Below are 26,591 nucleotides of genomic sequence, written 5' to 3' on the forward strand. Positions count from 1 at the left end.
ACCTCCATGATGAGCCAGGTGCAGTGCTGGAAGGATTAGTGTTCTCCTTGGCCAAGAGCTGTCTAGAAGCTTTGTTTGTCCCATACCGGAAACAGACATTGCCTTAAAGCCAAAGCCTCTAAGGACAAGTGCATCTTGGGCCTTGCAGGGAAGTAGTGTGTCTGAAAGTTTTATAAGAGCCTCTTATTCTTACTGGATAAAATATAATATCCTGGATAGCTTTTATTTACAACATAATCTGGAAGGGGCGACACAGTGGCGCGACAGGTAGTGTTGTAGTCACACAGCTCCAGGATCCTGGGGTTGTGGGTTCAAGCCCCGCTCCAGGTGACTGTCTGTGAGGAGTTTGGTGTGTTCTCCCTGTGTCTGCGTGGGTTTCCTCCGGGTGACTGTCTGTGTGGAGTTTGGTGTGTTCTCTCTGTATCTGTGTGGGTTTCCTCCAGGTGGCCTGGTTTCCTCCCATGGTCCAAAAACACATGTTGGTAGGTGGATTGATCTAACTCAAAAGGTGTGCGTAGGTGTGAGAGTTTGAGTGTATGTGTCGCCCTGTGAAGGACTGGCGCCCCCTCTAGGGAGTGTTTCTGCCTTGCACCTAGTTATTCCAAGTATGCTCCGGACCCACCGCGACCCTGAATTGAATAAGCGATTACAGACAATGAATGAATGAATAACCTGAATGTATGTCAAATGCTTCATTCACAACATATGGTGTATTACAACTTCTAAACTAAGGGCTAGTTTATTAAAAGAGCTCAGGTTCAGCCAATTAGGGAAGGTAATTAACTCTGAATCTTTTTAGCCTTGTAAAATATTCAGCTGTTGAAAATACATACAGCATCAATCAGACCTTGTTGCTGAAGTGATACAAATCCAGTTCTAATAGTGCTGAAAACTACTGCATTGATATTTTAAATATTTTTTACAGCACCTTCAAAAGTATGTGTGTATGTGTGGTGTTCTGTGAGTCTGTATCCACTCACACTGATGTCACTGCTGATTTTTACTGATTTTTACTGCTGTGCTTGTGTTTGAATGCATTGTTTTGTGTTTGTTGTTGCATTTGCTTGTGAGACAGAGCTTCAGGTTTCCTGAATGTTAATATTAAAACCAGATGCTTTCAGTCATAGTAGTCTCAGTACACACTTAAGAACTTAAATTTTCCAGGATTTAACTTGGGATGCACTGGCTGCCGTAACTTATTCTTTGGATTTTCATCTTTAAGACCCTCAATTAATTTGCCCATCGTAACAAGTGTCACGAGAGCAGGAGTAGTTGTGTTAATCTTGTTTTGACTTAAGGAAAAAAATAAGACTGGCGAGAGGAGAACTGATTTTTCTCATGTAGAAAGTGTGTGTGATGTTTATCTCCTAATGGAGGAGCTCATATTTCAGAACTGTTGTGGGTCCAGACTTTGTCCAATATATTTGAGTCAGTCTCGCACTTAATAAAACCCATCAGTTTGTACAAGAGACAGTTCAGTGCAACGTGTGAGGGTTCAGGTGTATTATCTGGACTTAAGAGTGTCTTAGAGTGATTGTGTACCTTAGTGAGGATTTAGATTTTTTGCATTCAAATATGTTGCATGTGTCTGTGAGTGAGAGTGTCTACAATACAGAACTGTGTAGGTAGTTCTTCTTGTGTTTGGTTGGTGCAAAGAAACTGAAGGAACCTGATGCCTTGGTTGGAGTGCACTGCTTTGGGCAAGCGATTGGAGTCTGGCTCTTTGGGCTTGTGGGTAAGGGACTCCAGATGTCTCTGGTAGCAATTCTGTGTGTGTCTGCTCCAGAGGGTCATTCAGCCAGCTGGCCCTTTTTGCTACAAACTAGTGGGAGCCAAAGAGACACACACACGTCTCTCTCTCTCTCTCTCTGTCTCTCTCTCTCTCTCTCACTCTCACTCACACACCCCCTCTGCTTTTGTTAATGACACCCTGGACTGGCTGTCGCTGCCTGTTGACATGAGGAGACATGATGGAGGCCGTCTTTGTCAAACTTCTCATCTTTTGTTTTAGTTCCAGTTGGAGGGAACAATGAGAATTGATAAACGAGAAGCTGTAAAATCATCCACTGTGGCAAAAATGACAAAGACACTTATTATTTACTTAAGTTGCCATCTAATGTCTTCCATGGGAACTGTGAAATCACTTTTTTTGCAGACAAGTGAGGTACTGTCTAAGAAAAACCCAGTTCAAATGACATGAATATAACCATTTGTGTTGAAAGATATAAGAGCCTTTGGATGTGCAACAACATTACAGCACTGTAGATTTCATTAAGATGTTATGACTGGAGATGTGCATTCTGACTGATTTTGTTTCCACTCTATGTAGGAGTTAATTAACAAATATATTTGACCAGAAATAATATAACAAAGGGCTATATCCTTCCTTATTTAGGTCATAATCATTGTTTATGATGCTACAAATGTACAACCTCATTTTTACAACAACAATCTGTCGTATATTTATTTACATTCTCTTGAACATTTATTTAACTGCCAAAAGTACATGTAGAAAATACCATTTTTTTAAATAACCAACATATTTGTATTTATTATAATAAATTTAGGGCAAAGGCAAAGTTAATGTGGATATAAAATTTGGAGAACATTCATTCATTCACTCATTTGTTCGTTCGTTTGTTCAGTCATTTGTTCATTCGTTTAGCAGTTAATGCAATTTTGTAATCCCTGTGAACCCTCCATAGAGGTGAACTGATGGCATAGATTCTCTTCTGAATCTACCAGAGACCTTCCTTAGGGCGAGAGAGCAGGAGGAGACAGACATCCTCTGAGTAAATGGGGCAAGGACGAGAAAAGAGTGAAAAAAAAAGCACAGAACAATCCACTGATTTATCATCAGTTACTCTTACCATTACTGAACCATCCTGAACTTTATTTTGTTTATGTAAGAATTGGCTTTTTTGCCTCCAGGGCTCCTCTTACCTGTTGCTTAGTGTAAATAACGTTTACAGTATTGTCATGAAATCAAGTCGCACACAATGTTGTTGACTTCTTGATTAAATCTATATATCGTTCACAATATACATTGGACTGTGTGGACCATGTGTCAGAGACGGCATGTGCTTATCATACCCAGCCATGCTGTGACTGGGGAAGTCTTGTCTAGATAATGGGTGAAACTGACCTGATTGCCAGTATATTTTACTGGCATTTCAAGTTTTTAACTAAGTATTCAATTTCCTGCGTACGTTCTTATTGGTGGCTTATGTATCATAACAAATGAGTATATCTAATTCCACAAGATAATTATAAACATGACAAAGTCATTATGCAGAGAAAGTACATCTTTGACAAACACAAAATCAGGCTTGATTGTTAAAGGCCTGAGAGCATGCATGGCAGCTTGCCCTTGTTGTTGTTAAATTTGTAGTAAATTATACTCATTATTTTTGTCAGTTGGATGTTTGCCTGAGTGTGATTGGCTGTTGTTTAACTGATGTTGGTTTTATCATAAAACGAGGCTGGGTGTGTTTGATATCTGGACTGTGCCTCTGTCAAAAAGACCCCCTGGGATTTCATCTCAGACTTGTCCAAAACAAGTTTGTTGATATAACCCTAACAAATGTTTACTGGCTAATGACATTTCTAAAAATGTGAATTGTTGACCATATATGCACAGTTGTTCAAAGCTTTACATGCTAGAATAAAAGATATTCTGCAGGGTTCCTTGCCATCTAACTTTTTTGTTGCCTGTGGGTGCATTGAGAGGGGTGTTTGTGTGGTGCTCGGAACATTCTGTTTTTACAAGTTTGTGAGTTGGACGTATTTGGATAAAATAAAATATTCATTATTTCTTTGATTGTACTCATCAGTATTTACGGCCATTTTTGTCCTCTTAGCTTCAACTGATCTAAAAATCTCCTTCAACATCAACGTTTAAAAGCATTGAAATTCTTCCTGTCATGCTTTTTTTCTTGTCCAGGTTTCATATCTGTAAAAAAACACAGAAAAGTCTATAGTCTGGACTAATCTGATCTTTGTTTGGGAAGACACATCATTACATTCAAAAGAATGTTTCCAGTTCTTTCATCCTTGCTCTGCTGAGTGCCAGTCTGTGTTGTATTTCCTGGCTGCTGGATCCTTTGTTAATAATGAATCCAAGTAGGCAAACTGTCTACTACTTCTACGTGTTTTCCATCAATGGTAAAGTTAGTGTTCTCTCCAGTAATCCTGACTTTTGTCTTCTTCTTATTGAGCTGGATTTTTCACTCATTCATCTTTCCAATTTTTATTTAACTTTCAATATGGTCTCCAGATCTTGCAGTTTTTTTTTTGAGTGTTGTGTCATCCACATATCTAAGGTTATTGATGTTTGTTCTGGCAGTTTTATATCCTCTATCATCTTCATGTAGTCCTGCTTCGCTCATTATATGGCCAGTATATAGGTTGAACAGGTATGGTGACAGAGTGCAGCCTTGTCTCTGGGCTCTTTGCCAACGTGTAACCATTCTGTTTGTCCGTTTTCAGTCATGACATTGGCTTGATGATCAGATCTTTAGAGGTTCCTCATTAGACAAATGGATAACACTTTATTTGGATGGTCTATTGTAGATGGGTTGTAGATGCTCACTATATTTTCAAGTATCATTCAACTAAATATCTATTAACTGCAGCTGAACTTGAAGTTAAATGTGAAACATCTTTTGAAAATCTATCCCTAAACCTAACCCTACCTTTATTGTTAAGCTCAATGCAAAACTCAAACCTACTCCTAAACCTAAACCTAACCATAATGTTGTTGATAATCAACTGAGTATCAACAGAACATTTGTGAATATTTTAATTATCTTTAGATCATTTAAAGGGGGCCATCCAAATAAAGTGTGATCGAAAAATTAGGTATTCTGGTATTCCCCTATTACCGAGGACTTTTCATAATTTTGTGTGGTCAATATAGTCAGCTGCAGTCATTTAACACATGTTGATTTTTCTTCTTAAATTCCTTGGCCTTTTCCACAGCCCAGCGTACATCTGCGATGATATCTCTTGTTCCTCTACCTTTTATTTTAGAAATAGATTATAGCAATATTTCAGAATGTGTTCTTTAATTATTATCACACATCTTCAATCTTCAGCCATGCGTCCTATTTAAATGGAGAAAAGTTCCCCCTCTTCGGTTTGGTGTCGTCATGTGCACCACACTGATGATGGACCACAGAAAGCTAAAGAGAGAATTCTTTGAGTAAATAAGAATAAAAATTCTAGGCAAACATATTAAAGTTAAAGGCTATAAGCTCATCTCCAAGCAGCTTGATGTTCCTGTGACTTCAGCTGCAAAAATTATGAAATTAATGGTACATGGGACTGTAGACAGCCTTTTTGAATCCAACCGCGAGAGGAAAATTGACCTGAACAGAAAGATAGTGCGAATGGTAGACAAAGAAACAAGGAAATCATCCAAATATATACAAGGTACTTCCCAAGGTCAAAGCACATCAGTGTCTGATTGCACCATCCCTCTATATTTGAGTGACACTGAACTCTATGGAAGGAGACCCAGAAGGATTCCAGTGTAGAAGGAAAACATAAAAAGCTAGAATGGAATTGGCTAAAAAGCATATTGACAAGCCACTCTGCTTCTGGAAGAATGTTCTTTGGACAGATGAGACAAATCCGAAACCTTTTGGCAAGTCACATTGGCTCCATGTTTACAGATGATAAAAAATGAATCTTTTTAAAAGAAAAGAGCGGAATACCTAGTGTGAATCATGGAAGAGGCTTGGTTATGTTTTGGGGATGCTTTGAAACATCTGGCATGCCATGCCGTGAAATTGTGCAGGGCAAAATGGGATTTCAAGACTATCAAGGCATTCTGCCCAGTGTCAGAAATCTTGGTCTCAGTCACAAGTCATGGGTCATTGAAGAGGACAAAATACACTTCTAGAAAAATTGATCTATGGCTAAGAACGAAACACTGGACAATTCTAAAATGGATTCTATGAGCCCCATGAATCTTATCAAACATCTATGCAAAGAGCTGAAACATGCAGCCTGTAAAAGACACACTTTAAACATGAGACAGCATTTTAGTAGTCACTACGAGCGGTTCAGCTGGCAGCTTCCTGCCCATTTGCTAGGCCTGCAACCATAATGACAGCGCTCTGATAGGTTGTCTGATTTTAAAGCATCTTTAAAATGCAGAAAATAGAACAAGTTCTAATTCAAAATCGGATGCAGCATCGCAGTCCATCTTACGTCAAGTCTTTGAGTGGCAAGTCCATGTCAAGTCTCATATGGTTGAAAAGACTGAATGATCTCTTCCAGCCCATAACATTTTATATTAAAATTTAAATCATGTACTTTATTAGCTCACACTATAGTGTCAGAACTGATCAGTTGTATGATCACTTTTAAAAGTCTATTTCAGTGCAATGTGTAGAAACCCAGAAAGAAAGTTTGTTTTAAATTTACAACAGTATTTCTGCAATATTTGAGCTATTATTTTCTGTATTACAGGATACATTATATTGAGCATCATTTATGACTAATTATCACCTAACTGTGTAAGCCAGTCATCTCATGCATGTATAATAACATTTGTCAGTGTTTGAAGAAAAAAATCTGTAATGTAAGTAGAGGTCTGTGCAGACCGATATTAAATCCCACTTTACATGACTGGCTATATTGATTAATAGAGGAGATTACTGTGCACTGTGCAGAGCCTCATGTGGCACGTTTACCGTGCCTGGTGTGAAATAGGCATTACAAAAAGAAAGCTGCCTCTCGTGCCTGGTGCTCCTGCTCCGAGTTGGACTCTCAGAACTGTGGAACAAACAATAGGATAATGTGTCTGCACATATAAACTCTGATGTAGGTAATTAGCAGTTACTGAGTTGGCCATAGTCCATTTTAGGCGATGCTACAGGCAAGTGGACGTTAATTTTTTTGTTAAGCAGATTGTTTGTGCTTAATAAACACCAAACAAGAATAGAAATATAGTTCCTATATTTCCGTAGACTTTGCCATAATCTTTACAAGGAAACAGCATTTGACTAAATTAACCAGATAATTACAAATAAATATACAGCTTAATAGACTTACTCCATTTAATACTATAAATAAAAATCCAGGAAAAATAAATAATTATTAAACTAATATAATACTGATAATAAATTAAACATATTGTCCACAAGTCCTGAATCTCAAGTCCAAGTCAAGTCTGAGTGATTTGAAGGTGAGTTTTAAGTCATATTTAGGACTAGGATCAGTTTTAAAAAACAAAAGGCTTTCCATTACCTGCCTGACATTTATATACATTTACATCACTATTAATACATATTAAATATTTAATATACTTGAAGGAGTACATCTTCTCAGTTTTCCAAGCCACCTTGTTATTGGCTTCTGCAGGGAACATCAAAGGCTCGCAGTGGAACATGGGTATTTCCCTTTACGAAAGTGTTTTCTGGTGCAGACTTACGAGAGGGGAGCATCAAGAGCGCATAGGGGGCACTTGTGAACATCCTTTTGACACAAAAAATAACAATAATTACAGCTGTTTCTGGAAGACTGTTCCAACTTTGGTTGACACTGTAACATACATGAGGTTTTTATTTAACATTACTAACCGTTGGCAATTTTTACCTGTACTGAATACAGTGAAATTGGTCATTTCATGTCTGGTCCAGTAGCATGCATACCACTTCAACCTACAACCTTCAACCTTAAAAAAAAAAGACTTACCTCAGCCACAGCTGTTCACTGAAAACCATTCCAGATGAAGGCCCCATGAAGCTGATTGAGAGAACGCTGAGAGTGTGCAAAGCTGTCATCAAAGCAAAAGGTTACAATGTAGAAAATAAGAAACAAAGAAATACATTGAATGAGATGTCCAAACTTTTGACTGGTACTGTGCATTCACAATATGTGGAAAATGGCCCAAAAATAAAGGCCCACTCTCTGAATGGGTGTGTCCTAACATTTGATTGGTACTGTTTATATAATAATTTTAAACATTGGCATGTCAGATTTATTACTTGAGTGTTTGTCTAAAGACCATGCTGCGTTGAGAATAGTTGTGTTACAGACTTTTCAGTTTTTTTTCCTTGTGAGGTTTGGAGATCAGGGTTGACAAACTTTTGGTCCAGAAAGTCAAAATGCTTCCCGGAATTTTGTTTCAAATGCCCTGACAACTCTGAGGCATTTTAAAATTAATCACGAAGCCAGGCTTTTGGAATTAAATCCTGAAGTGTACTTACTTTTGCTTTTTAAGTTTGCCACTTCAGTTAAAGTTTGTAATACGTTTGCAAATGTTCCAGGTGGCCCAGTCATGTTTTAGAGAAGATGCCTAATGAGTGTGTTCTCACTCAACCTTTATTTGGCCTGTGCAGTAAAGCATGCTTCCAGGCATACTCTGGAGATCATCAGATAGGCAGCAGTTGAGGCTTTCAGATAATTATTGCTTTGTGTTTTAGCCTCTTGGTCTTTTCTTGCTGTCTTTTCCTTTTTATATTGTTTTTGCCTGTAAATTTTCATCAGTCTTCCCTTCTGTCTTTAACTCTCCTTCTTTTTCATTCTCTCTCCCTCCCTCTCCCCACCTCCACCCCAATTTGTTCTGGCTCTTGTTTTTTTGCTGCAGATGTTGTTGACTGTTGATGACTGTAGAAACAGGGAGGGAGCTTTTTTGTTACTTTGCAAGCTTGTGGTGCTAGAGGGAGCTGTAAACGATGACGGAACATAGATTTTTGCTTTGTAGGAAACCTGAGTATTAAGGAAGGAAACAAGAAAACGTGTGGTGAAAACTGTGTGTTGGTAACTGGTCAGTCTCTTTGCAGTAATGGTATTCAGAAAAAATGTGCACTGAATTTACTTGATCCAGATGTGTACATAATTTCTGGGTGAATTAAATATTACATCAGCCGTTTTTCAGTTTACTTATTTTTGCCAGTAATTGTGTTATATTCATGTGGAAATGGAATACATGTTTGAATCAATTATTGTGTAGTTGGTGTATAGATATGTTTTCAGAGTACAGATGGACTTCTTTTTCTGTTGTAATCTGGCATTGTCCATAGTTCATATACTTCTCTGTTGTTTGTTTCTGAGCTGCAACCTTTTATAAAGCAAGCATCAGAGTTAGTTTTGAAATAAAGTGTAGATTTCCTTTGACCCACACTGTAGAATAATGCTTTTCAAATTTTGTAAGTTCATGCAGCGTTCACAACTTCTGCATTAATGACTTACAGTCTGTTTTGGGGTGTATCCTGCTTTTATTTATCTTTCATAATTGCATTTAGTGAGATTCATGTGTACAGAAGACACTGGAACACAGATAAAGAGAAATGAAACTTGGGAAGAAGCTTGTTTGCACAGTTGGGTATTGTGTTCCAATGCAAGGTCTTAGCCGAATGTTTTTTACATTAAGCTGCTGTTTTATTCTCCGTCATCTTTGCTCCAGTTGCTCGATGTGTTTGGTGTCCTGTGTTACTGCTGAAAGCATTACTGCATAACCGAAAGATTTATTCAAACCCCCTTCTCTCTTGTTTGTTTTTGGCCCTAGCAACCAGCTCACTCTGTGTGTGGGTCTCTGCACACTTGATTATTCAGTGTATTTGACTCATCCTGTACCCAGTGGCTGGACTGAAATAGATAAAGCAGACCTGATGACCTAACTTCGCTTGTCTCCACTCAATTCTTTGAGCCTTTCTTCCAGCAGTCTATATTTTTTGCCTAAAGATTAATGACAGACAGGACCAATGTCGGTAAACAAGGGTAACATCAAGTACAAGGTTAATTTCCAGAGCAGGATATTTTATGCCAGTGATCAGGACTTAGACAGGAAATCTCCATTTGTGTTTACTTTTATATCTATGTAATTGACAGACCCCTTTTATTCAGAGTGATTCACTGTTTAAACATGTTACAATGGTAGGGAAGTATAGCTTTAGGAGTCTTGCTAAAGGTCTGTTATTGGTGAAGCACAGTGTGGTTGCACAGATGGCCTAAGAAACAGAACTTCAGTCTGCCTCATGGAGCATTACCTATTATGCCACTCAATTTTTCAAATGTGCCTGGCATGGTTGTTATCTTATTTCAAAGCTGGTTGTCTGGAAATTGCTTATTACTCTTTGTATTTTACTGCATGCCTGAATGTAATGGACATTTTTTCTTTCCTGTAGCCTACTTTAATATCTGGGTCTGTGATTACTTAAACGGATGAGCTTAAGTTTGTTGTGTTACTTGGATGACATTGCAAGCAAAAGTGCATCTCTGTTGGATGTGTTTTGAATTATCCTGTCTCTCTTTTAAAGTGTGGGAACTTTGTCCTTATGATCTCTAGGCTAGAACTTGGGAGAGAGAGAAGAACACGATGCTGACTTGGGAACAGTCTTGGGACCGGAAGTTGGTTGACGAGAGTTGCTTTCATTGCTCAGAAATCGCAAACATACTTCCAAGGCTCATAAAACCCTCATTGTGTTGAACCCTTGCAGCTGAACATGCAACTGGGTCTCACTCAAGACTTTATAGTTCCTGCTGGTGTTAGCGTGCTTGCTGGGAGAAATGTTTGTCAACTGTGAAGACTCCAAAACATGTGCGCGCACACACACACACACACATGTGTGCGCACACACACACTGGCACTTGCATTTGGGATGACACACACAATCATATTCTTCCACAGCGTGTTGTGTATGTGTGTTTGTGAGAGAGAAAAGAAGAAGGAGAGAGCATTCCAGGTCTGGGCCTTGAATCGGGTCACCTAGGGTGTGTGTGAGTGACTGTGTTAGTTTCTCAGTGTTATTGTTTTTCAGGCGTTGCCTCATTGAAACCCCGAGGACCAGATTAGTGGTGGAATTCAAAATGGGAAAAGTAAAAACAAATTCTTCATACAAATTGTGTGTGTGTGTGTGTGTGTGTGTGTGTGTGTGTGTGTGTGTGTGTGTATGTGGGTGCATATGGTTTCCTTGCTGTCCACCAACCTTTTGAATATATGGCTCATTGAAGTGATCTCTGAAATAATATCAGTTAACATCAGTTCCATGGGGACACATTTATACTGGGGTTTCTTACCTGAAACATTTTGCATTAAGCCAATCGGAGGCTGTTTTTTAAGAGAAATGACTGGAAGGTATTTTAATTAGCTATTTTAAAACACAGCTCAGAACTAGTGCTACATAGCCACTGAATTAAAGGCCTCACCCAAGAGGACACATTACTGTAGGAGGGTAGGAAGAACAACTGATCAAATTTCCAAACAATGATTGTTATTATCTTTAGCTTTTCTGGAACTAAAATTAACATTTTAAATGACAAGAATGTTGAATAATATTATTTACCTCACTGTTGAATGTGGTTAAATGAATAGTCTTGTGTTTCATTCAGTGTAACATTTTACAGTCATTTATCGTGTGTAGCATCTCTACAGTTTACTGACAATGATTGAATGAGGAAGCTCTAGAAATACCACAAGATTTGATCAAGAAAACTGTAAAAAAAAAAAAAAAACATATGCTATAAATAATCCCATACTCTTTAGTTTATACTAGAATAGCTATCTCTGGTAAATATATACATATTTATTATTTGCAATATGGTAAATTTAGCCCGAATATGTCTTTATCATTTCACACATTGTCAGACTAGATGGATTTATTTACACTATTTATTTTAGTTGACCTACATGTAGCTTCTCTAACAGTAGCAGATTTAAGCATTTTACTGTGAGACCTGGAACACAACATTAATAGGATTTGGATCTCCAGTTTTCTCAATGACCTCATACTTTTTAACTTCATTACTTGTCATTTTTATATGTCTCACAAAGGACTAGTTATGGGGTACAATTAGTGAACAATTAACCACATCTTTCCTTCCTGACACTGCTAATTAATTTTCTGATATCAGTTCAGTATCTGCCCATAGGGATCAAATCATTCTTCTTTTAAAACTATTACATTAAAAATATGTCATTTTTTTCTGAAGCACTGCGCCTTGAAAAAAAATAGTTGTTACATTCCATACTATACCATACAAATAACCACCGGTTTTATAGAGGGCCAGTTTTGGACTCGTCAGCTCTGGGCGCTGTCATATTGTATGATTTAAAAGGTTTTACCAGACAAGGGACTCATCTTAAAATTCTGTGGTGGTGGTTTTCTGAAAAGATATATTTTACTAGAGGGGGGAAATTTCAGGAACACAGGGAGCCAAAAAGTTTTGTTAAAAAGCTATTAGGTCATTAATACTCATGTAAATATAAATATTAACCTATATTTTAGTTCATACTAATGAATGAGTTTCAATGAGTTTTTCACAAAACATGAAAAAAATGTTGTCTTTTTTTCTCTCTCTCTCTTGTTATTCTGAATGTCAATCTGAAAGTTACAACACGCACAGTTATTCTAGAGAGTGATATGGTTCTACTTTGTAGAAAAGGGCATTGGCATGCTATTGCCCCATTGACAGAAAGACAGAAACTAGCATATGGACAGATTTTAGCAGGTCTACGCTTCCTGTACATTTTTTACCAATACCAGATTTTTAACACATCTATTAACATATTTTTGAGCTGGATCACTCTGTGTCTTGCTGCTTGCATTTTAATTGAGCTAGCAGGCTTGCTTACCCTAATTGTTACCATAGGGGTTTGACTGTTTCTGCCGTGGTTTGGTTAAGGAACAGGAGACACTGTGGTGAAGTTGGCAGTTTTTCTCTCTACCATTGGAGACACATTGGGCACTGTGAGGGTTCGGCAGAACCTCGAAACATGCCAGTGACTCACAGCTTCAAAGCCAAGGTTGGGGGTGTAATGGGAGGGGGAGCCTAGGCCTGTACTGCATCTTTAATTGAGGTTAGTGTGGGATTTTGTGCTGAGAGACAGATTCCTTCACTCTTAATTGAGAATGGATGGCAGTTCTGTGCCCAGCTGGTGAGACTGGCTTCACACTGTTTATGCCAGTGCAAGAGTTTGGGCCATTATGTCATCAAAAACAAAAATGTGTGTGACAATTAAGGGACTGTGGAAGGCTTTTAATAATGAGAGCCCCAAAGGACACTCTGTAGTGACTTCACTGCGTTATTATGGATGATGCTCAGCTGTTGTCTTACCTCAAATCATTTTTGGAGTGAACACATACTAAGCACTGATTGGTTTGTAGTGGGCAATGTGTCTGAATAAACAAATTCATTTATATTATTTACTACAACTATTTATTTGTGACTCAGATCATGATTATATCTTACCTAAGACACAAACACATACATTGCTTACTTTTACAATTTTTACTTATCAGCTCCTTATCCACAATTTTTATTCCAGTTTAAATGGTGGAACTTGCTGCAGTGGCTGTTTTTTTTTTCTGTGTCCGAAATCAGACAATCATCACTTTCTACGCTACTGAGTGCCTCTCTAAATGAAAACACAACTTAAAAACACAGTAAATGTGTGAGACTGGAGAGAGGGGATATATTTTATTCTCACTTGTGTACAAATTTGAATATTTATACACATGAGAACACTGAAAAACTTTCATATCAAATGATGTCCACTGTTTATTGATGACATAATTTTCACTAAAAGAGCATGGTATTGTTATGGTATTCAAATAAATGAAAGGTTTTTATATGTTTTCTGATCTTCTTGGAGTAAAACTAGTGAATAAATCACCTGCTCACGTCCAACTTCCTGTGATTGTTACGAAAGTCTAAACCATCCAAAGAAGTGTTTTCCAGCTTAATTCAGACTAGACCTTTATTCCGTTTGATCTGGAGCAAGCCTTTTTTGGTCTGACCAAATTTTGCCCATTGGTTCAGACTGAACGTCGGGACCAAACAAGGCATGTGTGAAAGCACCCCAGATGCATAGACCTGCAGGAACATCCATGGATGAAGTGCCCTTGAGCAAGGCACTGAACCCCCAAATGCTCCCCGGGCGCCGGGGATGGCTGCCCACCGCTCTGGGTGTGTGTTCACAGCCCCTAATGCATTAGTGTGTGTGTGTGTGTGTTCACTGCCACAGATGGGTTAAATGCAGAAGATGCATTTCATTGTACGTTGTACAATGACAAATAATTGCACATTTTGCACACATTAATATTATTTCTAGCTTTTAAATGTACAGAAGCACTACTGGTTTTCATTTTAACTATAATGTTTAGTGATGGGTGTATGTATGTGTTTGTATTTTAGAGAGAGCAAGTGCAAGTGAGAAGACAAATTTAGAAAAGCTAAACAGAAAGAATGCATGCTTACGTCACTGTTCTGTGTGATCTGCACCTGCTCACCCTGTGGCACCTGTGCTATGTGGAGGTGCCCTTGTGGAATCTGGAAAAAGAATCAGAAAAAAATTATGCAATGGCAGTCTTACTACAAGTTGAAAGTGATCTCTCAATTCTCTGGTGTTCTGCACAGCCAAGACTCTTGAGGTGGCCCAGAAAGGCCTTGCCTGCCAGTGTTTGCTTTACATTTCCTCCAGTGCATTACCAGTGCAAGAGATGGCTGAAGTTATCTGAAGAGAGACTGCGAATATGTGTGAGAGGGTGAATGTTTGTGATAGAGAGAGCACATGTACCTGTGCACATATATATGCATTGTAATGATTTTGATAAAAAAAAAATACACAACAGCTTTTATGTTTCCTTCACATGCTGTGAGAGCTAAAGCTAATGGATGTGTATTTCGGTGGGGCCAGGGATTGTGAATCACTTTTGAATTTGGGAGTGTGGGTGGTGCAAATAGTTTGTAGTGAGCTTATTTCTCCAGTTATCATCTTGGAGAAGCATTAACTGAATGACGTTATGAGAAAAGTATAAGGATCTTCTTTTTAATAGCGAAGAACACAGTGTATTTAATTAATATAGAATCGTCAGTAAATTATCTCCACAGTCAAATATTCATTGCTCTGTCTTTTTTTTTTTTTTTTGTCTATATTTCTCTGTCTTTAGGTTTTGAGAGGGCCTCAGCTTATTGCAGTAGCATCTACTGATGGGACAGGAGCAGTGGAGGCATCTCCTCTGCAAGGCAATGACATCCAAGTTCAATATGTTCAGCTGGGGCCTGTAACTGACCACACAGGTGCTGTCCAGGTATGGAAATGTACACACACTCCTATACATACTTCACTATATAATAGCAATCTCTCATACACTGCACCACCACTTACACTTATTTCATATACATTACTTGGTGGCAAAATGGTCCAGACACTCTTTTTAATTAGTAAATTCAGGTATAGTGAATCTATTGCCAAAACAGGTTTTGTCACATGTCACCATGCCTATTGCCCAATGTCTGTGTATGAAGTATTATAAAGTATTTGGTTTGGACCAGTGAAATTGCAGACATTTGGATGTATTTAAAACGTTTGTGATACACTACTGGGAATCTGTCAGTTGAAACACTTTTACATGTAGATATATATAGAAGGATTGAAAAGCAACATGTGAAAGCTCTGGTCTTTGTAATTTACATAACGCCTGGAGCCCTGGCTGCCTTCTTGCCGTGTGGTTTCCAGAGCTGTACTGAACCAAGAGGTGAACTACTCCTGCATTCAGCTCTGCTAATCAGCACATCACATTAGTTTGTTTTTGCAAGGAATAATAAATAGCCTCCAGTTTCTCCCTCTTCACCCCTTTTTTCTAGCTGCACATTGCACAAGCCCTACCCCTGTATCAGTGGAAATGCTCTAATCATTTCCTTATGATGCCATTATCAGATTTCAAAAATTCAAGGGCCACATTTTTACACACACACACACACACACACACACACACACACACACACACACACACACACACACACACACACACACAAATTCACAGCTACAAGATGATTTAGGAGATTTGTTAATATTTACATGATATAACTTAAGACTTCATGATATTTGTATATTGGCCCTGCCCTGTAATGACCTGGAGACCTGTCCAGGCTGTGTTCCTGCTTTGCTTTCAATGATTCCGGGTAGGCTCCAGGCCAACCTCAACACTGACTAGAACTGAAGGGGCTACATTAATCTCCATGTCCAAAAAGTGATTCACTCCTATTCAAAAACCCTCCTTATTCTGTAAACATTTCACAATAGTGTACAAGCATGTAAAATTTGGAATGTTAGAAGCAGTGAAAGTAGTAATTATTATTTGAGCTCTAAAATGTCTTGGTATGCTGATGGAGGCTAATGCAGGCCATGTCAAAAGAGGAAGGGAGAGCACTCCATCCAGATGAAGCCTTTAAAGTGGTCAGGAAGGCAAAAGCAAAACAACTGGCTAGACCTTGGGGTTATGCTGTGGTCAGAATAACTTGAAATGTCATGTCATTCCTAAGCTTTCCCTAGTAATTGCTTTATGTTAAAATACATCCCTTACTCCTTGTCAGGAACATTCTTGTAAATAAAAGGCATTACAAAAATATACTAACAGCTTTTCTTCCTTGATGATTCATGACTGGAATTCAGAGAAGATGCACAGCCTTTAAATGTCTTGGCCTCTCTCACGCACTCATTGTCATTGCTTGATGTTTTAAGATTTTACTTAATTTCTTTTCCATTATGTCCATACTTTCCTTTTGCGGTATTAGGCATCATGATTTCCATATATTCCATATATATATATATATATATATCCTATTTGTAGAGGATTACACAAGACTTGAACTGAGGAACATTCAGAAAGTATAGCATAGTAGTCCAGCATCATATGAGCTCTTAATGAGTTGTTAACTCAGCACTAAGCTTGGTTGTTTAACAGTCATCATCTTAAATTCTTCTCAAAGTCTCTTGCTATTTTCCCTTAGTCCACACATACACTCAAGCATTGGCTGGCTATTAGCATCCAGCCTCTCATCAATTTTCAGTTCACTGTGCCAAGGTCAGAGAGTTAGTGTGTGAGAAAAACTACGTGATAGGTTGCGTCCCCTGCAGAGTTCCCCAGACCAGACCCCACCCGCAGGCCCAGGCTTTAGTCACAGCCCTCCTGGAATGGATGCCCCTGCCTTCATAGTTCTAAAGCTCCGTGTACTTGGGCCACATTGCCTCAGCGCAAGAAAATCATTATAAGTGTTTTATGATGACATGAGTGCACGAGAGACCGTGTTCTCCGTTACCCCGTGTATTGAGATCTGCTGTGCTGGGTCGTCTGGCTTTCGTTGGAGATATTGCTGCAATCATGTTTGTTTATACTTTGGAGGTATCTGGAACTTGTTTAATGGTCAAAGATTATCAGGTTGAACAGACTATAGTATACATATATAACAAACAGAAATCTGCATTTACAGATGGCTACTCTTCTGTGAGGTAACACATTCTGACCTCACACAAAGGGATAAAATAGGTTGCTGTGGACACATGACTTGAGAAATCCACCATCGTGTCAGAGCAGCTTGACGGTGGATTGTAGAATTGGTCATACTTATAGTTGAAGGAGGGTTCTTGAATATAACAGAGTCTAACAAAATAATCATCTCGTCTTAGAAAGCCATCAGTACACTCTTGCATTACAAAAAAAGCATAGAATTGTCAAATAAATGGGTCCATATTTGTTAAACAGAACATTGGATGATTTTAAGGTTAAGGGTCCAGTTGAACATTTCCTTTACAAACATTCAAGAACCATTTCTCTCTGTTTGCACAGAGTACCTGAAAGAGACAGCATTTCAGCTGTGCTCCTACTGGCCTCTTCCACCAAGGTCATAAGGTCAGCATGGCTGTTCAGCTCTCCATAGTGTATTAAGTGCAGAACTATGAGAATCGCTCTCATCTGTCTCAAAAAAACATGTGGTAGCATTTACATGAGCACTTGAAAAATTACATGATTCTTCTTTATTTATTTACCCCAACATTTTTTGCCATTCTTTATTTAATAGTTTCCATAACACAATCTGGATCACAAAAGAACAAAATGGATAGAACCAAAGAAACGTTTCCGGGCAGGAAGCACTGTTCCCTGTACAGCTCAGATGAATTTTGACAGAATGAATATTGTTAAAAGCGCTTACACTGTCCTGATGCCGGGTCAGCAGTGGGTCATGTTCCAACACTGGACAGAAAAGCTGGCCTGAGTTTCGCTGGAGTTAAATAGAGATATGTGTGTGTGTATGTGTTTTTGTATGTGTGTGTGTGTGTGTGCGCGCACATGTGCCAAGCTCTGATTGTCACTCATTGGCATTGTGGAGTGTTTGAGACAAGCATTCTGTTGGATTCCAGATGTTACTGCTGTTCTTGCAGAACCAGTTTAGTTTGATTTCTCTTCTGAGGATTAATCTCATATGCTCATAATCAAACACTGTGAGAATACTTCCATGACTACCGGGGTATATGAATACTAATTTCACCTTGCATATGTTAGCAGAAATCATTATGACCGCCCCCTTGTGGAACAGGCAGAATTCCAGCGTTTAATGTTGGAAAGTAGAACACACTGATCGCACCCATTTTGTGCATAATGTCAAAACAGCAACGTTTTATAACTTCAGATCTTTGGGGACTGTAGTTACATAGTTCTGAGCTGAAGCAAATCTGTGTAGCAATTACAGCTTATAGAGAGAGTGAATCAGACTAAGAGCCTGGGCCATGTCCTCGTCCTCAAATGTAGACTCACTCTCTATGCTGTGCAGGTGTGCAGTTGAGTCCCCTGGCGAATGTGTGAGGAAGGAATGACTCACTCAACACACTCCATTCTCAGATGTGACTCATCCTCATCCCTCTTGCTCTACCTCACACACACTGTTTTTATTGGGCTGACAGAGATAAAGCATAGCCGTAATCCAACCTCTCTTCAGTGTAGTTGAGTTCAGTGAAGCTTTACTACAATGGCTCTGAAACAATGGAGTATTGATAAAGATATCAGATAAGCTGATGGTGATTTTAAGTGAATGAACTTTGTGCTACTACATTATGCAAACAGCTGCTCTCACTTCAATGAATGTATGTGTTGACAGTGTTTTTGTGACTGTATACAGCAACAGAGTCTCGTTTACCTACTTCACTTTGCTTCGCTTGTTTTCTATTACACTCATCGGTATCTGTCAGCTGTATCTTCATTCATCTTCTCTCTCTCTGTCCCTTTCAGGCAGAAGCACTAACCTCAGCCCTTCAAGCAGAGATGGAGGTGAAGGAGGCCATTCAGATACAGCAGAGTGAGAACGGTGAAGTGGTCCAGATCCAGATGCCTGTCAACACTGTGGGCACCTGAGACATCTTGAGCTTCCTCTTGCAAACTATGATACTCCTGCACATACACACACACAAGCATGGTTCAAGCAAAATCAATGACTTGAGGCTGCAGCTGTAAGCCAAACCCAGGCAAAGAGACTACATTCAAATAATTGCACACTGGCAAACTCCTGACAATCACAGCCCGTTAAGAAGGCCGTCCAGCTTAGTAACACACTAGCAGCGTTGACAGTGCTGCGAGCTCATCAGTGCTGCATGTGTTACAGGCTCTGGTCCAGAAGTAGACAAGGGAAGAGTTTTATTTTTTTTTTTTCCCTGTGCATCTGTGGCCCATCACCCCAGCTCCATTGCTACACAGGATGGGTTTATTTAACTAGAGCTTTGAGGAACATGCCTAGCCATTAAATCTTTAAGCAGTTCATCTAATCTCCTTCTAATTAGGGCACAAAATGCTTTTCTGTAAAGTCTGCTAATGAGAGCTTTACTTGTCATGTATCTCTGAGGTTTTGATTTCTGATCTGCTTGAGCCTTTAGTGAGAAACCAGTACAAATCTTTTAATGATTTGTTCCTTTTTTGGTCATTCTTTTCAGTTCCTAAAAGGGTCTGCCCTGCACCTACCCTGGCTCATGTGATCTTGATGGTTATCCCATGACAGTCATTTGCTAATTTTTGATTCTTTATGGTCACAAGCAGAAGTATTTTGTGGCCGTCTTTAGAGAGAGTTGATGAGTACATACAAAATATGATATGTATTATATGTATTTGGCAATGGACATAAACGTGTCAATGTACACAAATTACAAAAATCTTTTTTTTTGTTCATTTTGTTAATCTATGTGTGCGTGTGAAGAAATAAATGACTGTTGTTGCCATGTACGAGTCCTGCACTCATCTTGTCAGAGAGTAGAACAGTAGCAGGCAGAAGCTATTCATTAAACATGCACAATATGTATGGAACGTATGTATAAGGTGCATTGTAAAATTCAGTAGGCTGTGGAGTGCTGGGCCAGAGTTCTGTAACTGTGAATGCTGTTAAACAGACTGTTAATTTTATGTTTCAGAGAACTGGTTGTGCTAAATGAGAGAGAGGGAGAGAAACAGATAGATAGTGTATTCCAGATGAAGAAGTAAGACTCTGGTGATGGGTTTTAAAAAATTGGGGAGAGATAAAAAAAAAAATAGTTTTGGAACTAAAGCACGAGTTCCCACGCACTGTGTGATGTAATGGTGTATTTTGGAATGCTTGCAAGAAACAGTTCATTTGAAGGTTGATAAAACCATCTCTTTATTTCCTCTTGTTTTCCCTTGGTCTCTGTGTGACTTTCTACCACTCTGTTTGGCTTCCTCCCTCTATCTTTCCAGGACCTTTGCTGAACCTCTTTCTTCCTCAGATTCTGTACTCTCATGCATTTCTGTCTGTCTGTGTTTCACTCTCTTCCTCTCATGTATTGGGGCAGTCTTGGCAGAGCTGAATTTGTAATCTCCCTTCTGCTCCATGCTGGTGTTTTTTTTTTTTTTTTTTATTTTTTTCTCCTTTCTTTCTTTTGGGGCCTTTCTTTTGTATTGGGACTTAGCCATTATATTAGCCGAAAAAAAAAGAATGTCCCAGATTGGAGCAGCCTGCTTTTTTCAGCTTAACAACCTGGGCTGTAGGCCAGAGACGGCTTATCTTAGGGCTTGAGGATATGGTACTGACAAACTGATTAAAAGAGGAAAATAAATGATTGGTACACAAGTTATGGAGAGACTGACATCTGTAAAAAAGGAGGAGGAGAGACGTATATTATTTCTCTCAGGCTTGTCCAGCACACCCACTCAGACCTCTCACACCTTATCCCAAGCACACACCCCTGCCCTCCCTTGTTGGCTCTCCACTTACAGCTTGGATTCCTCTGTACTGTTTGTCCATCCCTCTCCCTCATTTCAGTTTATAACCTTGGAAGGGATATCTAGCTGATAAGTGCAGTCTGAATGGCCCAAAGGTCCAAACAATTTTAAAAATATCTTAGTGATTTGTGTCCAGGGATGATAAATAAACACAAGAAGTTTAGAGGTGAATTAAGGACAGAGTACAACCAGAGCATTTACAGTGCCACTTCTTAATGATTCATGTTCATTTATTTTGGTACATTTTGGTGCAGCCAGAGCAATAGGGTTGGACAGTTCACTCCAGTTAAAGGCACCATGCGGCCAGACCCGAGGCTACCCTGGTCAGAAGCCTGATGATCCCACAGCACTTCTCTTCATTGTAGGTCCAAAGAACAATTAGTGTTGCCTTGCAAAACCTTCTGCAGAGTGGATAGAGCCCATTAACAGGAGAAGTACACTATAATGTCAAAAGTATTCACTCACCCATCCAAATCATTGAATTCAAGTGTTCGAATCACTTCCATGGTCACAGGCAGGGCTGGAAATCACAGGGAATCTCACAGTATGGTATTATCACAATACTATAAATCAAATCAAATTTTTATAGCACCTTTTACAACTGATGTTACAAAGCAGCTTTACATATTTAGTATCAGAACAGAACATTTGAATCAAAGCCCAATGTGAGCAAGCTGAAGGCAACAGTGGGAAGGAAAACTCCCTCGAGGCTGGAGGAAGAAACCTTGGGAGGAACCAAGACTCACAAAGGGGATCCATCATCCTCTGATCAAACTACTGATAAAAATTTAAATGATCACCAGTTAAGTGTCATTATGATACAGGACAATAATAATAGTAATAATAATAATATTGCCATTAATCTGGGGCATAATGACAGTGCATCAGACTGGAAGCATCAGTCAGCCTGTTGCTAATCTGAGTCCATATCTACTTCAGTGTAGTTGATCATGGTGAATGGTCAGAGGCTGGCAGCTGTAGCTGGAGGTGAGCAGCTGGTCTGGTCTGGTGTAGAGTGCAGGAGAATCCAGCAAACAATCTTCCATGAGTGGGCCAAAGAATGCAGTTAGTTTGGTTGAGTGCAGTAGGAAAGCATATTTGAATATTTTCATTAGTGTAGTGGCATATCTGACTTTAACAGACTGGAAGGAGGGAAATCAGAAGGAACACAGACAGAGCATCCTCGGACAATGAAATCTGTCCACTCCACCATCCTCAAACAAGAGAAATTGTGAGCACAGCAGTGCAGAGCACATCATACGAGTTTACCATGATTCCCCATGTCCATGAGTTCCTGAAACAACAACCTTAAAGTAGAAGTGGTTAGTTGCCAAAAACTGAGGGGCTTTGTAGGAGAAAGCCACCCCCCGCTGAAGTCATATCAATTCTGGGTACTAGTAAGAGGCCGGCGCCCTGAGATCTGAGTAATCTTGGTGGTTCATGGTACGTGATGAGATCTCACATACATTTCAGAGTGGCTTACATCCTCATAAGAGAACTCAAATCACATTGTTACATGGATAATCAAGGTTGGGGTTTGCATAGTAAAAAAATCTTGGTTTCCATCATACTCTCCATCTCTAAGCAGCACCATTTATGGACATCACACCCTGTTTCTCTGAGCCATATTTGAATCAATGCATATATATTATACATCTATCGAACTGTCTAATGGTGCATCATATGAGTCACTGATTGCTGTACTAGTAGGTCAAGAAAGGCTTTAGGTTTTCTGGTTCCCCACGGGCACCAGTGGGTTTACCATTGGGGCCTCATGCAACAACCACTCTGTGATATTGGCCTAGAACCAGCTAGGGTCAATACCTTTAGAAGGCTGTTCAATCAATGTGGCCCACTGTACTCTCAATGTAATTAAGTATTTTGGTAGCCTAGTTCAACCTATTCTGAACTAAGTCAGTTTGGGCAACCTTCTTGCAGGTGTTGATGTTGATCCACATACATTTAGCATAAGGGGACTGGGGTGGACAGCACAGCTTCCAAGGTCAAGAAAAGGGAGACCACTCCAAACCTTCCAGTTCATTTGCTGAGCTTCTTGTAATGATTACTGTCCTCAATCTTTGCAGTAATACATCAGTTTGGACACAACTGGGCAATGGAAGAGTCCATATAACCGCAAAAGACAACACACGAGAGTTCTTTTAAAATTTGCCACTGTTCATCACGTTTCATGTTCAAGCTGTGGTATAAGGAGCGACCAGAGCAATTGAATCTGACAATTCTGCCCAGTTGCAGGCATCTTGTGGCCAGAACTGAGGCTACTCTGGTCAAAAGCATGACAAACATGCAGCATGCCCTTCATTCCAAACAACCTTGCTAGCTTTATGGAATAAATGCTAGCAATAAGTACTGCCTTGAAAACTTTTAGACTCATTGGTTTATAAAAATATGACATTTTAAGAATATATAACAGGAAAATACACCATTTGCTCCTTATAACTAACTTCCATATGTCTGTCACCCTGATAAACCATCAAAAAAACTAATTTCCTAATGGATCTTTTATAACTTTGCAATTCATAAACAAAGGAAACAGATCTCCCGTGGTTTTGGTGGGAAATGATTAATTAGGCACCAAAGGACCAGGATATGTGGAGTTCAGTAGCAAGGATACTGTATTTACCACAAAGCTCACTGCTGTTATGGAAGCACAGGCTGCTTTGATAATGGCCTTCAGCTTGTCTGCATTACTGGTCTGTTGTCTCTCATCTTCCTCTTGACAATACCCTATAGATTTTCTATGGGGATTAAATCAGGCGAGTTTGCTGGCCAATCAAGCACAGTGATACTGTGGTTATTAAACTGGGTATTGGTGCTTTTGGCAGTGTGGGCAGATGCCAAGTCCTGCTAGAAAATGACATCTCCGTAAAGCTTGTCAGCTGAGGGTAGCATGAAATGCTCTAAAATGTCCTGGTAGACGGCTGTGCTGACTCTGGACTTGATATAACACAGTGGGCGAACACCAGCAGATGACATGGCTCCCCAAACCATCACCGATTGTGGAAACTTCACACTAGACCACAAGCAGCTTGGATTGTGTGCCTCTCCACTCTTCCTCCAGACTCTGGGACCTTGATTTCCAAATGAAATGCAAAATTTACTTTCATCTGAAAACAAGACTTTGGACCATTGAGCAACAGCACAGTCCTTTTTCTCCTTGGCCCTTGGTATTGTTTCTGGGTCATGAGTTGCTTGACACAAGGAATGTGACAGTTGTAGCACATGTCCTGGACACGTCTGTGTGTGGTGGCTCTTGAAGCACTGATTCCAGCAGCAGTTCACTCCTTGTGAATCTCCCCCAAATTTTTGATTGGCCTTTTCTTGACAATCCTTTCAAGGCTGCTGTTATCCCCATTGCTTGTGAACCTTTTTCTTCCACACTTTTTCCTTCTATTAATATGCTTAAATACAGCAGGAGGGTGTTAATGACTGACTTCTGGACATCTGTCAAGTCAGCAATCTTCCCCAAGATTGTGTAGCCTACTGAACCAGTCTAAGGGACCATTTTAAAGGTTTAGTAAAAATTTGCAGGTGCTTTGTGTTGATTATTCTAATTTTCAGAGATAATAACTTTTGGGATTTCATTGGCTGTAAACCATAATCATCAACAGTAAAAGAAATAAAGAATAAAGAGTCATGTTTCCATTTTTCTTAAATTCTGATTTTGAGGAGCAGATAATTAGCTATATTCATGAAGGTTGAAATGTGTCCAAACTTGGGAAAAGGCTAACTGCATAAAGAACCCAGACCAAAGTGCTAAAAAACTAAACCAGTCGGTTTACAAACTGAGATTCTGTAGTAAATCAAACTGAATTAAAACGTACAGACATGTTCAATTTATGCCACATATAAACAACTTATTTTTTTCCTCAAACAGACATTTTCACCATAAAAGACAACTAGCTTCTGAACGCAAATAAGCCAGAGCTTTCCCCACAATCGTAAATGTTCCTTTTAAGGGAAAAGTAAGGACATTTTGTCACACAGTTCAGTTATAAATCCCCATAACAGAAACATCACTTCCAACACGTTATTTACTTTTTGTACATTTCTCTCTCTCTTTTTGTACATCTCTCGTAATATGTCATAGCATCGTTGATTCCATCGCCTCTCTTCACAGAGTCCTCGCTATAATGTGACTGAAAACAACCTACCGGCCACGGCAATCACCTATTTCAAAAATCAACAGAACTCCAACGGCTATTTCAGGCAGTACGTCTGAGATCGTGAACGCTACAATCGTTTTTCTTCGAGTTTCTAATGTGCATTTAGAGACTCGGCAAAGAGGTGAATAACATCTCGTTATCGTCCTAGCAAAGGTCTTTCATCCCATATTAACACTGATTTGTTTTGTGTTCTGTGAATTTTATGAACTGTGGTTTCAAAACAAGATATTGACAGATGATGTCAAGTTTTATATAAAGAACAACCTCACAGGGAAACTCTACACCGCAGGGGGAATGTGTATGTGTACTTGGCAAAATTAGCTAAATTGAAATATATGTATAATGCCACTAGGTGTGACAAACGGCATCCCAGCTCTTTTGAGGTCCATTTGGCTGTAACGTGTGCCGCCTGGATACGCGCTGAGGTGATGTGAGGTGAATGGGTCCGTCTCCGCAGTTGGGTATGTAGTGGTTAACTGTTCCGCCGTCAGTGGGAGGGGGTTTGTGGAGAGGGGAGCTCGCTAAGCGGCCATGGAGGAGCTGTTCCGCTGCGCTCGAAAACAACGGCGGAACACCTTCATTCAGCCTGCCTTTCGAAAGTGGAGAACGAGGGTGAGTGTAACGTTACCTCTGCAGATAGACCACTCTGTGCGCAGAGAAAAGTGGGGGCAAGTGGGGGCGACTTCACATAAAACAAAAAGCCGCGCGCGTCCTTACGGTGAACTCGGGAGGCGATGACGTGAGAATTTAACAACTTTGACAGGTTCAGTCGACCGGTGTTCATTTAGCATCATCAAAAAAGCCGGGTTAAGGCTACACTGCTTTTAATATCGCTCCTCTAGCTCGCCGTGTCCTGTTAACGAAAATACCGTTGACGAAAGAACGGTAACATTAGAAGCTTTGACGAGTTGCTTTATTTCGTCTAAGAAACCTTTTCTTTTTGAAAATGAGCCTACTGGAATGTCAGGGTGAGCCTGAGCCGCTTTAACTTTTCTCACCAACTTGGCATCGTTTTAAATATTTACTCTTCCACCACAACCACTAAACCTGGGGACCTCACTTTATTTTTTTCTCATACACACGCTGTTTAAACTTATTAAAGTTTGTAGGACGTGCGTAAGAAGTTAAAAATGATAGCCTACCTGGTTTGATATATGTGGATGGAGAGCTGGATGTGGGAGAAGTTTGATGGAGGGAGGGGGAAGATGCTTAGTCAGCTCACTCAGAGTTTGAGACACACCAGCTGCACCTTACAAGCTGAGAAACAGCTTGGATATGTGGGGTTTAGTCAGTGTTACTGCCAAGGTCACCACCCACCACCATGTCCTGCTTGTAGTTGTATATAGTATATAAAAGTTGTTTCCAGATCTAACTATATTCTGGTTCCCACTGTTCA

General features: G+C 39.5%; 1 protein-coding gene and 1 long non-coding RNA gene across 5 annotated transcripts in view; one reads left to right on the top strand and one right to left on the bottom strand.

Annotated features, from left to right (window-relative positions):
- The window catches only part of banp (BTG3 associated nuclear protein), a 37,111-nt gene extending 16,530 nt beyond the window's left edge, over window positions 1-20,581 (top strand). For all 4 annotated transcript variants that reach the window (XM_066667921.1, XM_066667924.1, XM_066667923.1 and 1 more), the window contains 2 exons: window positions 14,904-15,044; window positions 19,020-20,581. In XM_066667921.1, the coding sequence (XP_066524018.1) occupies window positions 14,904-15,044; window positions 19,020-19,142 (264 nt within the window). In that variant the 3' untranslated portion in view covers window positions 19,143-20,581. The remainder of the gene's footprint in view (window positions 1-14,903; window positions 15,045-19,019) is intronic.
- Window positions 14,212-25,169, bottom strand: LOC136695583 (uncharacterized). Its single transcript, XR_010802312.1, has 3 exons — window positions 25,068-25,169; window positions 18,932-19,178; window positions 14,212-14,283 (listed from the first exon to the last, which is right to left on the bottom strand). It is a non-coding gene; the product is annotated as an uncharacterized lncRNA (long non-coding RNA).
- Between the last annotated feature and the right edge of the window lie 1,422 nt (window positions 25,170-26,591).

This window comes from Hoplias malabaricus, chromosome 4 (assembly GCF_029633855.1).
Source record: "Hoplias malabaricus isolate fHopMal1 chromosome 4, fHopMal1.hap1, whole genome shotgun sequence".
In the NCBI taxonomy this organism is placed as follows: Eukaryota; Metazoa; Chordata; class Actinopteri; order Characiformes; family Erythrinidae; genus Hoplias; species Hoplias malabaricus.